The sequence below is a fragment of the Rhineura floridana genome, chromosome 16, assembly GCF_030035675.1.
Source record: "Rhineura floridana isolate rRhiFlo1 chromosome 16, rRhiFlo1.hap2, whole genome shotgun sequence".
Lineage (NCBI taxonomy): Eukaryota > Metazoa > Chordata > Lepidosauria > Squamata > Rhineuridae > Rhineura > Rhineura floridana.
Window position 1 is genome coordinate 15,603,115 of NC_084495.1, and position 17,422 is coordinate 15,620,536.

General features: G+C 41.8%; 1 protein-coding gene across 2 annotated transcripts; it reads left to right on the forward strand.

Moving 5' to 3' along the window:
* Window positions 1–1,254: 1,254 nt before the first annotated feature.
* On the forward strand, window positions 1,255–8,752 carry LOC133371236 (putative P2Y purinoceptor 10). Of its 2 annotated transcripts, none has more exons than XM_061598434.1 (2): window positions 1,255–1,431; window positions 6,877–8,752. In XM_061598434.1, the coding sequence occupies exon 2, from the start codon at window positions 6,897–6,899 to the stop codon at window positions 8,019–8,021; it is 1,125 nt and encodes a 374-aa protein (XP_061454418.1). In that variant the 5' UTR covers window positions 1,255–1,431; window positions 6,877–6,896; the 3' UTR covers window positions 8,022–8,752. The 2 variants fall into 2 exon arrangements, with proteins under 2 accessions (XP_061454418.1, XP_061454420.1); XM_061598436.1 differs by lacking the exon at window positions 1,255–1,431 and adding an exon at window positions 4,696–4,735.
* The last annotated feature ends 8,670 nt before the right edge of the window (window positions 8,753–17,422 follow it).

Genomic DNA, 17,422 nt, shown 5'->3' on the forward strand with positions numbered 1-17,422 from the left:
TAGAGGGTTGTTAAGCAAGCGTTTCTGAGTTCAGGACTGTAAATTTTGTAAGGTTTTGTTTTGAAATGAGCTTATGAGAAGCATCAGAATGGCATGGGGGTATTTTCAATTTAACACTGCAGAATGTGAAAAATCCCCGCTGGCTATAGTATACAGCCACTCTTGTGGCTGTGTAGTATTTTGTAAGCTGTCATGCTGTCATGCCATCATGCACGGGGGCGGGGCGGCAGGACAGCAGGCAAGCAAGGCAAGGGAGTGAGGGAAGCAAGGGTGGGAGGCAGGCAAGGAAACAAGTGAATGTAGGGGGCAGGTGACTGAGTGTGGGGGCAGGCTGGTGAGCACGAGGGGAGAGTGAATGCAGGGGGTTAGAAAATGTGGGGCAAGTGAGCGGGCGGGCAGCAGTGACAATGCAGGAAGATGGTAAGTGGTTGAGATGGAGCCACAGCAGCCTGGGCAGACAGGAGGCCCATAAACTGTCTAAATGGGGCAGCAGTGACTGCCTGGGGATGTATTTTGGGGGTTGTCTGGGAGTGAGGGGGCAGTTTTAGGATTTGCCTGGGTGTGTATGTGTTTGTGTGTGGGGGGGGAATGCCTGGAGTGTGCATGGGTTTGGGAGTCTCTCAGGGATTGGGAGTCTGGGTGTGTGTGTGTGTGCAGGTATTTGGGAGTCCTGGGGGTGTTAGGAGTCTGCATGTGTGTGTGTGTGTGTGTGTGTGTGTGTGTGTGTGTGCATTGGGGAGTCACTGTGTGTGTGTCTGTCTGTGATACTGGCATGCGAAGCACACGGGCATATAAGAAATAAAAGACGCAATTAAAATACTGTTATAGCATTGGGAGTTGGTATGAATGGTATCTTTGGGTCCCCTTCCAGCTCTTGATTTTGAATCTGCAGAAATGAAGCATGTATTAAAAACCAATATGAATATTTAGTGTTATGGATGTGCCATCTTCAGCTATCAATCCACAGGCCACCTGAATGAAGCTCACAGTTTGGGAACCCCCAGTATAGAATATTGTTAATGGGAAAATACAATATGTAAAATTGAACACGAATGCAAAGAAGTGGGGATGTACAGAACACCAGCAGTCAAAAGTGTTCCTCTAATAGCAAACATATCCTTGTGATGTCATCTGTTGATTTGTTTTAGCTCCAAAAACTGTGTGGTGATTGTGTGCTTTTTTTTTAAAGTCGGGAGGAGAAACAAGAGGCAGGATTTCCTTTAGTACAGTCATAGCTCCCGTCTTTGGGCTTCACTAAGATTTCTGGTGAATCCCTTAAGACAGTTTTAAAACCCACGTTGCCGTATATAAATTTGGATTCTGGGGGGAAATGGTACCACTGTCAAGCTCAAAAAATGCATCATTTGTTTTTCGCCGCTCTCCTTTCTTCCTGTGGTTGTCACCATATCAAAAAATGAAAACTGCAGTGAGGTAAGGTTAAGTCTTTTAAGAGCATGTTTCCTTTGGCAAAACTAAGGCTGCAATCCTGGGCATGCTTACTTGCAGCTGCAACCAAGTCAAATCCCATGGAAATCAATGGTTCTTTCTAAGCATGCATGGCTTGGGTCAGCATGTAAGGCTGCAAACTGAAATGTATTTTCCAGCAATGATGTTTCATTGAATTCGGTGGAGTTTACTCCTAAATAAATATGTTCCTGATCAGCTGTAAGCCATAATGTCAGTGGACTGACTGCATGTTTCTGAAGTGGAAATGTTTACAGCCTAGGATTTTTTAAAAAATTGTTTTCATTAAGTAACCACCACATAAATAAGAACATTTGAAAGCAACAAAGAACCAGAGAGTTGCAAATCATTGATTAAACATTTGCACAGAAATATCTAGCAATAGTTTTAAAGTTTTGCATTCATATTTGCCTTCCCATCCCTAATACATCACCTCTATATAGCCCATGTCTGCAGTATGTAGATAGGCAGTTAATTTTCAAGATTATCCCTGATTTAGTCTTATTTCCATAGTCAAAGGGTTTAGAAAGGTGTTGATAGTCCTTTTCATCTGCATAGGATATAAAGTCATTCCATACAATGTAGAAATCTAAATCCCTGATTTAGTCTTATTTCCATAGTCAAAGAAAGGGTTTAGAAAGGTGTTGATAGTCCTTTTCATCTGCATAGGATATAAAGTCATTCCATACAATGTAGAAATCTAAATCCCTGATTTAGTCTTATTTCCATAGTCAAACAAAGGGTTTAGAAAGGTGTTGATAGTCCTTTTCATCTGCATAGGATATAAAGTCATTCCATAGAATGTAGAAACCACTCCCTTGGCTGACCAAATCTTATTGATCAATGTGGCTGTTTCTCTCCTCTATAAGGCATTGAGGATGCCTTATGATGATCTCATGTTGATCATGTTTTGCCATTTCCTAAAGCTTTCTTGTTTATAACCAGAACCATTTTAAGACTTTCTTAACATACAGCAGATATTTTGGAAGATACACATGATCTATAGGATAATAAATAGACCCTTGCTCAGTGGCTGTTTGACTGGGAGAGAATAAATTATTTTCATGTTGCTTGTTTATTTTGTATTGGGGGTGGACAAATGTACATTATACTAAAATGATTACTTTTAATTCTGGTCTGATATTTCCCTCCCAGTGGCATGACATTAAAAAGTCTGCAGCTGCAGTCTTTAGGCACATGTCTATGGAAGCAAGTCTAAGCAGCCACAGTGTAGAAGGGCTGTAGCTGAGGGGCAGAGCATCTGCTTTGCATGCAGAAGGTCCCAGGTTCAATTCCCAGCATCTCCAGTTAAGTCTGGGAATGTCCCAGGCTTGGAGAAACTGCTGCCAGTCAGTGTGGGCTAAACTGAACAAGACGGACTAACTGTCTGACTTGGTGTAAGCTGCTTCCTTCGTTCCTGTGCAATAATTTGTAGAGGACAGGGCTGTAATAATAATAGCCATGCATGGAAATTAAAATTCCTAATCCCTTCGATTCTCTTAACTCAAAAGCTTTAGGAAACTTACATTTTGAGACAGCCCTCGGCCATTATTACTGCAGCTTGCCCCCCCCCATTCCTGAAGTTTGCATGTAATTCTTGGCACTGCTAGGACCACCACACACCCTATCTTCAGCTCCTCCGAGTAGCCTTCAGTTTGGTGTGGTCAGGGTCTGAAGAATGGACTGTTCCCGTGTGGTGTTAAAAGAATCAAAATGCTGAAACTTCAGATTTTGCTTTGCTGTGAAGAGGAAGGTTTTTAACCACAGGAACCACAGGAATGAAAAATGGAGAGGGCACCACTATTCAAAGAAAACAACCAAAAAAGGCAGGAGAAGGAAAGAAAACCACTCTTGTTAATTTCCATTGATCATAGGGATGGGAGATCTGTCAATTTCGGTTTCCCTCTCTTTCTCATTCCATCCCCCAATCTTTTCAGTTCTGAACTCTTCCACATCAGTTTGCGTGTTTTTATTAAAATCCTCATTAAATATTTACCAGAATTTTCATGCACATTTCTCCTATTTTACACATTGTTGTTTGCAATTTTGCCCACTCTACATATTTTTACAAAGCAATTATCCTTAATAGAATGCATTTTTGTATGTTATTTTCACCAATGCTTGCATTTTAACACACACTTTACCCTACCATGCACATTACTGGGACACATTTCTTGGCTCATGAATGGAATTGCAAAATTCAGAAAAGTGTGAATTTCAAAGGAAGGTTGTGTTTCAGTCCGCATATTGTTTTGGAAAGTGCAAATGAGGTAAGGTCAGCTTTAAATGCAAACTGGATTGAAATCCTCACCCGTCCCTAGTGTGCTATGTTCACTTTGAAGCAGAATGGAGCCCACTTGAATTGTCCACAGGAATGGTAGAACAGCAGGAAAGGGAGGGATCTTATATATTTTCTTACATTTTGATCCCACCTTTCTTTCATCAAGGTGGCATACCTGTGGCTCCCAGGTGGTCTCTCATTCAGGCACTGATCAGACCCAGACCTGCATAGCTTCAGCAAGGTGGTGGCCTCAGGTACCTTCAGACCATACCCTGGGATGGTTCATATAGCACTGCACCCTGTTGGCTTTCCATGTGGTGGGCCATGAGACAAAACAGAAAATGATGCCTTCTTACATCCCTAGGCACAAGATAGGATCTTGGACTCATGTACTTCCTCTCCCTCAGCATTTGGTAGGGACAGATGCCTGTTATATCTGCACTCATCTTTAAGTGAGCTCTCCTTACACTGTCTGCAAAAGGGGGAAGGGTGGATTGCCTTATACCAGTCTGGCTCAGTACTGGGGTCTTATCCCAGCCCTGCCTGGAGATACCAGGGATTGAACCCGGGATCTTCTGCATGCAAGGCAGATTGCTGTTCCACTGATCTATGACTTGTTGCACATAAACCACACAACGCTCAAGAATTGCTCCTGCATATTGAGCTTACATACCACACAGCACCATGAGAACTGCCTTTCATTGCTGCCTGTAATCTCTGGTTATATGATACTGCAAGTATTTTCAAAGGGGAAACAAAATAGAAACTGCAAGTAGAAAACCAGTCACCACAAGATCTGGGGCCAAACAGCAGCTCTCGCTCGCTCGCTCTCCTTTGAAAAGAGTTTCTTCTCCTTGGAACATCTATACAAACCCTTGCTTCTTCAACAGCTTGATAGCAACCACTTATATCTTCCTGCTGTCCATTCACTGTGATTGGGAGAAGAAAAGTTTGTCTGTACAGGTCCTGATTTAGGGGCAGATGATCCAGGTAACTGTTGGGGCCTCAGGCTTGTGGGGAGGGGAAAACAGGGCTCTGGTCACGGATTGTCTACTCAGATGCTCACTGAAGACTTTGACACTTAGTTCCCATGTCCAACTGCAGCTTTCTCCAACCTGGTGTCCTTCAGGTGTTTTGTACTAAAAGCCCCAGCCAGCATGATCAATGGTCAGGGATTATGAACGGTATATTCCAGTAACATCTAGAGAGCCAGAAGTTAGCCACCTCTGATCTAAGCATAAGGACTCTCATTTCCATGCTTTAGTTTATACACATTACAACCAAGTAACTTGTTCAAAAATACAATACAAATTTAAAGTGTGCATAACATGCATTCGTTAGCAAATACAATATAAAATGCATGATATATTAGGGGACATTGCTCTGCAAAAATGTGTATATTTGGCAAGATTGCATACAAATCTGTGCATATTAGGAGAAATTTGCAGACAAATATTGATGATTTAAAATGTTGCATTTAATTCACATTAAAGTGCTGATGGCTCCTTCTGGGAGGAAGGGAGGGATATAAATTTGATGATGATAATTTTCATGAGAACTTAAAAACAACAACCATAAACTGAGCAAAACTGAAACTGACAGGTTTGCACATCTCTACATTTCACCCAGCTTGAATCGTGGACTCAAGTTCCTGCTATGAGAATTCAAGACTCCCAGTGCTTTTCAAATATTGTAACCTCAGGAAGGGAAATGATTACACAGTCTCTGAGTCATCAGGCAGGAAGGGAGATTATTTAAGGCAGGCACATCTGGAAAAGGTTTTTTTTTTTTAAATGTCCATAGCCAGTGACGCCCCACTCTCGGCATTAAGAGGATGTCAGCAGCCTTGTTAAAAATGCTTATTAACTTGTAGTTTCTCTTGCTAAATTGGCCACCCGTTTTCTGGTGATTTCATCACTGGAGCTTGCTGAAGTGAATGTGCTGCATGTTAATCAGCAAAAGTGCATGACCAGTGTAGAAGGTGACACGAGTTAAAATTTTTAGCTGTTATAAATTTATTAATATCTGTGAAAATAGTAATTACAAGAATACGGAAGAAAAATACAGCACCATCTGTCTTAGAATGGTTCATTAATATTTGGGGCAATGTAATGTAAAAAATAGGGAAGAGAAAAACAACCCAAACTCTACTTAACTGCCAGAATCCTTTTACGAATCTTTGCAGAAGGAAAAAACCTAGGAATTGTTTCTGTTGTTTTGCTTGTATTGGCCAATAAGTAAGCAAGCTGAATATCACTCAAAAACCCTTCCTTGATATTTTAGTATGACAAGAGTAAATCCATATTGCTCATCTCCATCCACACAGGGGCAGAACTGCTCATTGTAAGGAATACCCCAGAAATAGCCATCTGGTACAATAGATAGAACACAGTTAAATCTGGCCCTAGAAAAGATTAGTTGATATTTGAAACAGTCAAGTTATCTATCTAATTGGCATGACCCTTGGAGAAGTCAATAGACAGATCAGGATGAATTGGGGAGCAAGTTTTATGAGTTCCATCTAACTTTTTGCATTGTTATAGAAGGAGAAAGTTATATAGTTAACATGTCTTTTGTTATTTTCCATTTTTTTGTATGATATTTATAATTTTCCACTATGTTGTTGCTGACGATTATTTCTTATTATGGTATAAACGGGTAACTGATTCATTTTTTTTTAAAGGACATACTTGGAGGAAATAACACTATAATAAATAGGCAATTTCCTTAGTTGCCCCCCACCCTAGGGATGCAGACGGTTTCAAGACTGTTGGGATTTCACCGCATGTTGAAAACATTTTTGTTTCCCCAAGCTTTTGTCAAACATCTTTGGGTTGCTTCAGTTCTGTTATCTTTTTGGTATTGCTTTGCTGATTATAATTCTTTTATTGCTGAGGTTGTAAACTGTATTTTAGGATGTGCATCTATATTGCTTGGAGTGCTCATGCAAACCACTTTGAGGCCACTTTGTGACAGAAAGCACAATAAAAACAACAACAATAACAATAATAATAGCTGAGGATGCCATCTATATTTTGTTCCTCAGATGCCGAAACATCCTGATCTGGTGCTGAGTATGTGTGTTTAATGTCACAGACCTAATCTCTCTCAAAACAAAATCTTCTTAACAGGGATATTCTGATCAGCCTGGATGGTCTTTGGAGAAGCCACTGATCTGATCAAGATGCAGGACAACAATTCATCAGAAAGATGCACCGATCCTCCAATGGGTTTCCAGGCTTCCTTGTATGCAGCCACCTACGTTATCATCTTTGTTCCGGGTCTCCTGGGAAACAGCATCGCCCTTTGGGTTCTGTGCCGCTTCATCAATAAGAAGAGCAAAGCTGTGATTTTCATGATGAACTTGGCTGCCGCTGACCTGACCCACATCGTCTCTTTGCCCTTACGGATGTACTACTACATCAACCACAGCTGGCCTTTCGGGGGCTTCCTTTGTCAGCTCTGCTTCTACCTGAAGTACCTCAACATGTATGCCAGCATCTGCTTCCTTACCTGCATCAGCATCCAAAGGTATCTCTTTCTGCTTCACCCTTTCAAAACCAAGGACTGGAAGTGCAGGTATGATGTGGCCATAAGCGCTGCCATATGGACAGTGGTTGGGGCTGCTTGCTTGCCCCTCCCAATCCTGAGGAGCCCTAGCTTATCCAACGATACCAACACCTGCTTTGCCGATCTTGGCGTGAGGCAGTTGACTATGGGAGCCTCAATCACTCTGGTGATTGTGGCTGAATTCTGTGGGTTTGTGGCCCCCTTGATGATAATCATTTATTGCACTTGGAAAATGAGGCAATCCCTGCAGGAGTCCCACACTCCTTTGCAACACACAAATGAGAAGCAGAAAGCTTGGCACATGATCTTAGGGTGCGCAGCTGTGTTTTTCATATGCTTCACGCCCTATCATGTGAACTTCCCTATATTTATGATGGTGAAACAAGACATCATCACAGACTGTTCTGTACGCCGTAGAGCTTTGTACTTCCATCCCATTTCTTTGTGCCTCGCAAGCCTCAATTGTTTTCTTGATCCAGTTCTCTACTACTTCATGACATCAGAGTTCCGGGAAAGGCTCAAGTGCCGTCATGCCACCATTTTAAGCTGCCTCACCGATCTTGACAGCAGCAGCACCAGAACCTCCTCAGCTGGTGGGGAAAGTGAGGGCAATAACAGAAATAAAAACGTTTTAATGGCATATTTTTGGACACTTCGGCCACACAGGCCTGAAAGTGATGGCATGGAGTCTCCTCTCTCTTGCTAGTGAAGAGACAGTTCACACATGCATGTATTTCCCAAGCAATGGGAGAGCAAGGGGATTCAGCACTTGACCCTCAGCTGCATGTATGAACAGGCTCCATTGAAAAAGTATTGTATCTCAGTTGTTGCTGGGTAATAGGAACGTTTTGTCTCTGGTAATTAATGTCTGGTGACTTGAGAACAATAATTTGATACAACAATTAATAAGTCATATTTAGGAGCTGCCAGAACTGGAACAAAGAACCCAGGGATCTGTATGCTGCTGCCATTAGGATGACAAAGTGGAACAGACCCTGGGCAGGGAAGTGTTCCTAAGTTCTGTGGTGACTCCACCCTTCCAGGCCAGCCATTGACTTCCCTCTGGCCTCAAAAAGCTGATAAACACTTCCAGGTCAGGCTAGGGCTTTTTGCCTGCACGATGAGACAGATGGCTTCCACACACAAAATGGCAGCCACTTTCCTGTTCTCCAGAATGATGTGATGTCTGGGAAAATAAAATAGCAACTGCTAAGAAGCCTCCCTTCCCAATGAATGAGGAGTGCAAACCAGAGATGGAGGAGGGATCTGTTTCAGATTTACACATGTAACATGGTGGTGCTAATCCAATCAAGCAACTTCAAGCCATCTCTTGCATTAACTGCTCATATATGTTTCAGCCATTTGTACATTGTTGGCTTTATTTATTTATTTATTTATTAAAGCCAAACTAATTATATGCAAACATATAGTCCCATGTGGTACATAATTTTGTAAGTATTAATACATAAGTATTTCTATAAAGTTATATACATTGTTATATGTATCTGTTTATGTGCTGGTTACTTTATGAAACCTGGAGTGTATATGTGTATAAAATTATACATATAATAATGTAAATGTTGTTGTTATGTGCCTTCAAGTCGATTACAACTTATGGTGACCCTATGAATCAGTGACCTCCAAGAGCATCTGTTGTGAACCACCCTGTTCAGATCTTGTAAGTCCAGATCTGTGGTTTCCTTTATGGAATCAATCCATCGCTTGTTTGGTCTTTTTCTACTCCCCTCTGATTTTCTCAGTATTGTCTTTTCTGGTGAATCCTGTTTTCTCATTATGTGTCCAAAGTATGATAACCTCAGTTTCATCATTTTAGCTTCTAGCGATAGTTCTGCTTTAATTTGTTCTAACACCCAATTATTTGTCTTTTAAGCAGTCCATGGTACGTGCAAAGCTCTCCTCCAACACCACATTTCAAATGAGTTGATTTTTCTCTTATCTGCTTTTTTCACTGTCCAACTTTCACATCCATACATAGAGATCAGGAATACCATGATCTGAATGATCCTGACTTTAGTGTTCAGTGATACATCTTTGCATTTGAGGACCTTTTCTAGTTCTTTCACAGCTGCCCTCCCCAGTCCTAGCCTTCCTCTAATTTCTTGACTATTGTCACCATTTGGGTTAATGACTGCGCCGAGGTATTGATAATCCTTGACAAGTTCACTGTCCTCGTTGTCAACTTTAAAGTTATGGAAATCTTCTGTTGTCATTACTTTAGCCTTCTTAACATTCAGCTGCTTTTGTGCTTTCCTCTTTAAGCAGCATTCATTTCAAATCATTAGTGGTTTCTGCTAAGAGTATGGTATCGTTTGCATATCTTAAATTATTGATATTTCTCCCTCCTATTTTTACACCTCCATCTTGGTCCAGTACTGCTTTCCGTATGATATGTTCAGCATATAGATGAAACAAATAGGGTGATAAAATACACCCCTGTCTCACACCCTTTCTGATGGGGAACCAATCTGTTTCTCCATATTCTGTCCTTACAGTAGCCTCTTGTCCAGAGTATAAGTTGCGCATCAGGACAATCAGATGCTGTGGCACCCCATTTCTTTAAAGCATTCCATAGTGTTTCATGATCTACACAGTCAAAGGCTTTGCTGTAATATATAAAGCACAAGGTGATTTTCTTCTGAAATTCCTAGGTCTGTTCCATTATCCAACGTATGTTTGTGATATGATCTCTGGTACCTCTTCCTTTTCTAAATCCAACTTGGACACCTGACATTTCTCACTCCATATATGGTAAGAGCCTTTGCTGTAGAATCTTGAGCATTACTTTACTTGCATGGGATATTAAGGCAATAGTTCGATAATTACTGCATTCCCTGGGATCCCCTTTCTTTGGAACTGGGATATATATTGAATGGTTCCAGTCTGTGGGCCATTGTTTAGTTTTCCATATTTCTTGACAAATATTTGTCAAAATTTCGACAGATGCACTCTCAGTAGCTTGTAGCAACTCTATTGGTATGTCATCTGTTCCTGGGGATTTGTTTCTTCCAAGTATTTTAAGAGCAGCTTTCACCTCACATCCTAAAAGTTCTGGTTCTTCATCAAATGGTTCCTCCATGAATGAATCTGTCATCCTGGTATCTCTTTTATAGAGTTCTTCAGTGTATTGCTTCCATCTTCCCTTTATTTCATCTCGGTCAGTCAGTGTGTTTGCCTGTTGATTATTCAACATCCCTACTCTTGGTTTAAATTTCCCTTTAATTTCTCTAACCTTAACTTTTAAGCTTTTAATACTGTTTTAAATATGTGTTTATTGTATTTTTGCTGATTGTTGTGAACCGCCCAGGGAGCGTCAGCTATGGGCGGTATATAAATTTAATAAAATGAAATGAAATGAAATTAAACCTTTTGGAATAGGGCTCTTGTTCTATCTTTTCTGGTGTCCTCTAACTATTGTAATACTTCTCTTTGTCCCTAAGTACTAGTTGCTGTATTATTGCATTTAGGGTTTTAACTGTGTTTCTATCTCCTTTTGCTTTTGCTTTCCTTCTTTCTTTAATCATTTTAAGAGTTTCTCCAGTCATCCATTGAGGTCTTTCTCTCTTTCTAAAAAAAGGTAAAGGTGTCCCCGCACTTATAGTGCGAGTCGTTTCTGACTCTTAGGGTGATGTCTTGTGACGTTTACTTGGCAGACTGTTTTTTCATATATGGGGTGGGATTGCCAGTTCCTTCCCCAGCCTTTCTTTACCCCCCAGCATATGCCGGGCACTCATTTTACTGATTACGGATGGATGGAAGGCTGAGTGGACCTCAACCCCTTTTACCAGAGATTTGACTTCCTCCTTCCATTGGAATCGAACTCCAGCCATGAGCAGAGCTTCAGCTGCGTTACCGCCGCCTTTTGCATTCTTCTCTGATAATGTCTCTGACTTCAATCCACAGTTCTTCTGGTTCTCTATCAACTAAGTTTAACGCCTCAAATCTGTTCCTTATTTGATCTTTATATTCTTCTGGGATGTTATTTAAATTGTATTTTGGCATTATGATTCCTTTGTTGGTCTTCTTTAGTTTTACTCTGATTTTTTATATTACCAGTTCATGATCTATACCGCAGTCCGTTCCTGGTCTTGTTTTTGCAGAAAGTATAGAACTTCTCCATCTTTTGCTACCAATTATATAATCAATGTGGTCTCTATATTGACCATTTGGTGATGTCCATATGTGTCTTTTCGGTTGCTCAAAAAGTATGTTTGCAATAAACAAATTATTGGCTTCACAAAAATCAATAAGTCTTTCTCCTGCTTCATTTCTATCTCCTAAGCCCCCTTTCCTCACAATTTCTAGTTCTTCTGTGTTCCCTACTTTTGCATTCCAGTCCCCCATGATTATCAACACATCTGTGTGTGATCAATTTCTTCCTGTACGTCTTCATAAAATCTCTCCAATTCCTCTTCTTCTGTGTCGGAGCGTAGACTTGGATGATGGTTATGTTAATAGGTTTCCCATTTAATCTCATTGATATCAGGCCTTGCGTTATAGCTCCTAATTGCTTTTGCTACATCACTTCTCACTATTAAAGCCACCCTGTTTCTTCTTAATTTCTCATTTCCTGCATAAAATATTTTCTAGTTGCCTGATTGGAAATGTCCCATTCCCGTCATTTTATTCATTCATGTCAAGTATTGTAATGCTGTTGCATTCCCTTTCTTGCTTGACAATTTCTAACTTTCCCTGGTTCATGCTTCTCACATGTTCCTATTGTGTGCGTCATACAACTCCGGACTCTCCTTTCGCATCTGTGCGCATCAGCCTCTGGGCTTCCATTCAGCTTTGACCCAGCGGCGTCATTAGTCACAGTGCTACTAGTACTTGTCCTTTGTTTTTCCCCAGTAGCTCGGTGAGTGCCTTCTGACATGGGGGTCTCATCTTTCAGCACTATCTCGTGTTGCATTTAGGATAGTCTGTCCATAGGGTTTTTATGGTAAGAGGTATTCAGAGGTGGTTTACTCTTGCCTTCCTCTGAGTTTAGATGCATCTTAGTGTGGTGTCTCAGCTTTGACCATTGCACCTTGGGTAACCTCTTGGTCTAGACTCCTGATGGCATTGCTCTAAATGTCTTCAACACTCTCAAACCCCCTCACCACATTAAGGTGTGCATACTAGAGAAGGAATGTAAATAGCATGTGTGAATTGTTTCTATCTTTAGTAGAACTAGTTAAAAAACCTTGCCTGTTGTTGAGATCAAGGAACGAGACAGAAATTAGAAAAAAAGTCCATGTAGACAAGTTTGACATTGAGATTTTCAGAGAATTCCAGTCCTTTTTGCTAATAGAATTACCATTATACCAATGGTTTCATACCGAATGAAAATGAATATGTCACCTGTGTTAAAAGATCTTGCTGGTATTTCCAGGCCCAGTTCAAGGTTGTGGGACATGGTCTTGACCTTAAAACCCTAAATGGCTTGGAGCCAGAGTGCATAAAGGTAGAATGTAGGATGTAGTATAGACACCCTCCTCTGGCTGATCCTAACATCTGAGGTTAAGCACGTGGCCACCAGAGAGAGGACTTTCAGTGATGGTGGCCCATTTATAGAACATTGTTACCAGAGAGCAATGGTGGCTGGTGTCCATTGGGACTGGTGGGATGGAAGGCAGGAAGCCCAACAGGAAGTGCAACCAGAGCAATGACAGGCAGAGTCAACTAATTCTAGTTTTTTCCCCATCCTCCTCACTGCAGAGTTCTACAAGGGAAACACTGAGATTAAGGAGGAAGAAGATGACAGGCAAGGCCACTCCCTGGTCTAGTTGTAAGAAGTCAGGCAGGTGCAGGTTGAGGCTGATGAGGCAGCCGCATTGGACCACCTTCCACTGCCAGGGAGGTTCATAAGGCATCAGTATTGGTGTCCTTCAAACAGCAGGTTGTCTTATCCTGCCCCCCCAAGTCTTTTCATTGAGCGACTTATTTTGTTTTTTGCTGATTTTTATCTGCTGTTTTTATTCAAATGTATTATTATTATTATTATTATTATTATTATTAAATTTTATTTATACCCCGCCTTTTGGCCAAAGGCCCTCAGGGCGGCTTACAAAGAAAAATTAACACAGGTATAAAAACACAATATAAAAATACAATAAAAGCAATACAATCTACAAAAATTAAATTAAATAACAAATAACATTATACTAACAAATAAAATAAAATAACAAATAACATTATCAAATGTATTGGTTTAAGTTGCTATAAGTTGTCATTTACTGCAGATGCGCTTTTTAAACAGAAAGGTGGGGTATAACATTTTAAATGAATCACCGTGTCCGACTCTTACATCATGTCTCCTGGTTTCTAACTCCTAGTTGCCAGCTCCTGGCTCTTTTTGAGCAGCTACCTACATCCAAATGTTGATTGCTTTGGACATGCAGATGTGAAAAAGCTCTGTTTACACAATCAATGCACATAGCAGAATCCCTGGTTCTGCATACAGACATATGCACAAGATTGTTTAAATGTACGTCTTCTCCATAATGGATGGGAATGACATTTTCTCTTTCTTCCCTCCAGTAGAATGTTTTAAATACTTTAATCAAGGCAGTGCTGTGTTCTGCCACTAGGTGCTGCTGAAGAGCAATTTGCTACCTTTTAATATATGAGGACTTCAGCATTAAGCTCCTACACAAGGGAACAGCAAACAGAAGCATCCAGTGGCAGAACACAGCATTACAGTGAAACAGTAACACTTGTGATGGACCAAAAGTGCCCCCCTACCTTCACAACTCCATTCTCTGGCCATAAAGGTAGGAAGGTGCTTCCTTAATTTTTCAGGAATTCTGAATTCAATAAAATTCTTACAAATTGGGGGGTGGGAGAGGGGGTGGCAGACTTACATTTTTAGTTGCTGTGGTAGAGGCTTCTCTTTTCTGTTCTGTTTGTTTTTTTTAAAAAAAGTTTGTCTGCTGCTGCAACAAGCAGCAGTGGCAATTCTAATCTGTTCCAGGGCCGTTTCTTTCCACAGTGCCTCTGTGGAAGTAACTCTGTATCATTTACTTATTTATTTAAAATATTTGTACCTTGCCCATCAGCCAAAAAGGCTCCCAGAGTGGCTTATATACAATCAATTAAAACAAGACTCTACCTGCCTCCAGGTTTACTATCTAAAACCAACAACAACACGGCACACAAGGAAAGAAAGATGGGTGGGGAAGAGGAAAGAAGCAAACTCAGGCACCAATTCGTAAATAGTAATTGTTATAATGACCACCTGGCATAGAAATAGCTCAGGGGAAGGAGGTGACTGATGAAGCTGGTCTTTCAGCAATGCTGATGGAATGAGCCCTGCTTCCCATCTCTTCTAATGCGGCAGCCTGATGCAAACACAGCAGCAGCATCACATTGGCTCCACCAGTACATTTCCACCCTGCCAGCCTCCCTGCTGCCTCAGGCCATCTTCCTCCAGTAAGCAACTGTGCCCCACCTGGTGGGAAGTTAGCATAGCAGCTTCTTCCCACCCACCCAGCTGCTTCTGCTACATTGTTGAGATAGCATCCTGCTCCATCCAGGTTAAATCATAGTTCTTGAGCACTGGTTGGGGCAATTGCTCACAAGAAGCTCAGTTTAGGATCCAAAACACAAAAGAAACAAGGGGAACCCAAATAGCAGAGTCAAATCACAATGAAGCCGAGATTTGGACAGAGTCTTTGAGCATAAGTCAAGAGATAGGGCAATGGTTTCTATCCAGTGATAGCTCTACTTAGCATAGACACATTAAAGCAAATGGACATTGCTAGCTTATGTCCTTTGATTTCAATGGGTCTACTCTGATTAGAACTAACTTGGATACAATCCAACGCCACTTGCAAGCATCTGAGAGCTGAAAGACATGTGTCATTCCTGCAACTTCCAGACCTCAACTGAGGCCATATGTAGTCTGGTCTCTTAGACCATGCCCAAGACCAGAAGCAAGCACTTCATTCTGCTCTTGAGGAATCCTTTACTTTCAAGGAGCACCTTCTGTTCACTTGGGGTTTTAGATGTGGACCTTTTCACCTAGTGTCTGCCTGAGCCTGGACTTTCTGAAATCTACACTCTCTAGGATAGGGAAGAGTTTGGCCTCTCACTTTGATTCAGAAGGTGGTTTCTGCCACAGGTAAGTTGGGGACCCACCCTAAGAGGTCCTTCCGAGGCAATCTCTGGAGACAGGTCTGATAAGGTCTTCCAGGTAAATGACTGAGTTGATGGGTGGGGGCTCCATCTGCTTCCCAGGTTCTCCAGGCTTTGGGAGGTCTGGGTCTTCATTGGAGGATGTGTCATCTAGGGTTGGGTCAGGGCCTGACATGACAAAGCATTATTCCAGAGATGAACTATGGGGGGGGAATGAACCCAGGGGGGACTAGGAGCCCTGCTGAATCAGGCCAATGACCATCTAATCCAGCACTGTGTTCTCACAATGGCCAACCAGATACTCATGGGAAGCCCACAAGTAGGACCTGAGGGCACTGCCCACCATGTGTGATTCCCAGCAACTGGCATTCAAAGGCATACTACTACCACCAGTTGCCACAGTGACAAAACAAGTGAAAAAAGAAAAAGAAAAGAAGGGGGAAGAGAAGCCTTTGCTGCTGGCAATTAGAAACACCAGTCCCTTGCCTCCAAACGTGAAAGAAGTTCTCCAGACCAACGAAGCTCTTCGAATTTTTCTTCCCCCTCTCCTTTTCATCCCTCCCAGCTCCCCACAAAGTTGCCAAAAAAGTTTCAGTTGGACACACCTCTAATGAAAAGCATTTTAGGCTTTAATCTAATCCACACTTATATGGGAGTAAGCTCAATTGAAAACAGTGGGATTTACCTCTGAGTAGACATGCATGGAACTGTACTATTAGTTCTCATAGGAACACCCAGTATGCCTTTGAGAATAACCATCCACAGTTCAAAGGCAATCACACCAAATGATTCAGTTTAGATAATGGAGCAGGGCCAGACATTCCAGTTCTGGGGAATTCACTGAACACAAGCAAGGAATCACAGGAGAAGGACCCTACCCCACCCCAATAGCTCTAATCAGTGAAAACAGACTAATATGTAAATGTACTGCCTTCAAGTCGATTCCGACTTATGGCGACCCTAGAGTGTTCATGAGGCTGAGAGGCAGTGACTGGTCCAAGGTCACCCAGTGAGCTTTATGGCTTTGTGGGGATTCGAACCCTAGTCTCCCAGGTCATAGTCCAACACCTTAACCACTACACCACACTGGCTACCTCCCCAAAAAATCTACCCAGCCTTTCATAATGATCGATCGATCTATCTATCTATCTATCTATCTATCTATCTATCTATCTATCTATCTATCTATCTATCTATCTATCTATCTATCTATCTATCTATCTATCTATCTGTCTGTCTGTCTGTCTGTCTGTCTGTCTGTCTGTCTGTCTGTCTGTCTGTCTGTCTGTCTGTCTGTCTGTCTTCCAGCTACAGTTTCTGATGCATCCAGTGGTGACTGGTGGCTCCAATGTCAGCGGGGCAGTGAATCTACTCCAGGTTTTAGTCAAAACTTTCCTGAAAGCACCTTGGATAGCTCCTTGAAAGTTCGGACTAAAACCCAGAGCAGATTTACTGCCCCATTGACATCGGAGCCGCCAGTCTCCACAGTATGCAGAGAAACTATTCCTGCAATTGACTTTCTCAGTTCATTTGTCCATTTCTACCATTTCATAGAGCAAATGTGAAATGTCATGCATCACTCTCTGTTCTCCATCCATGCAAGCAAGAGGCATGATCAGGCAGCTTCAGCTGCAATCCTGTATATATGTATCTGGGAGTAAATCCCATTGAACCCATTGGGGCTTACTTCTGGGTAGACCTGTATAGGATTGCACTGTTATGTGGGGATCAGGAGAGACTGGTGGCTCTGATGTCAGTGGGGTAGTGAATCTGCTCTGGGTTTTACTCCAAACTTCCAATGAGCTGTTGTCAGCACCTTGGACAGCTCCTTGAACATTCTGATGAAAACCCAGAGTGGATTCACTGCCCCACTGACATCGCAGCCACCAGTCTCCACTGGAGGGGATCCAGCTCAAGGGAAAGAGGTGTAAGGGCAAATGCACACAAAGGAGTTTCAATAGATATTTTAAA

Excerpts from the sequence above, each read along its gene's own strand:
- LOC133371236 (XM_061598434.1), top strand. The coding sequence starts at position 6,897 with ATGGTCTTTGGAGAAGCCACTGATCTGATCAAGATGCAGGACAACAAT.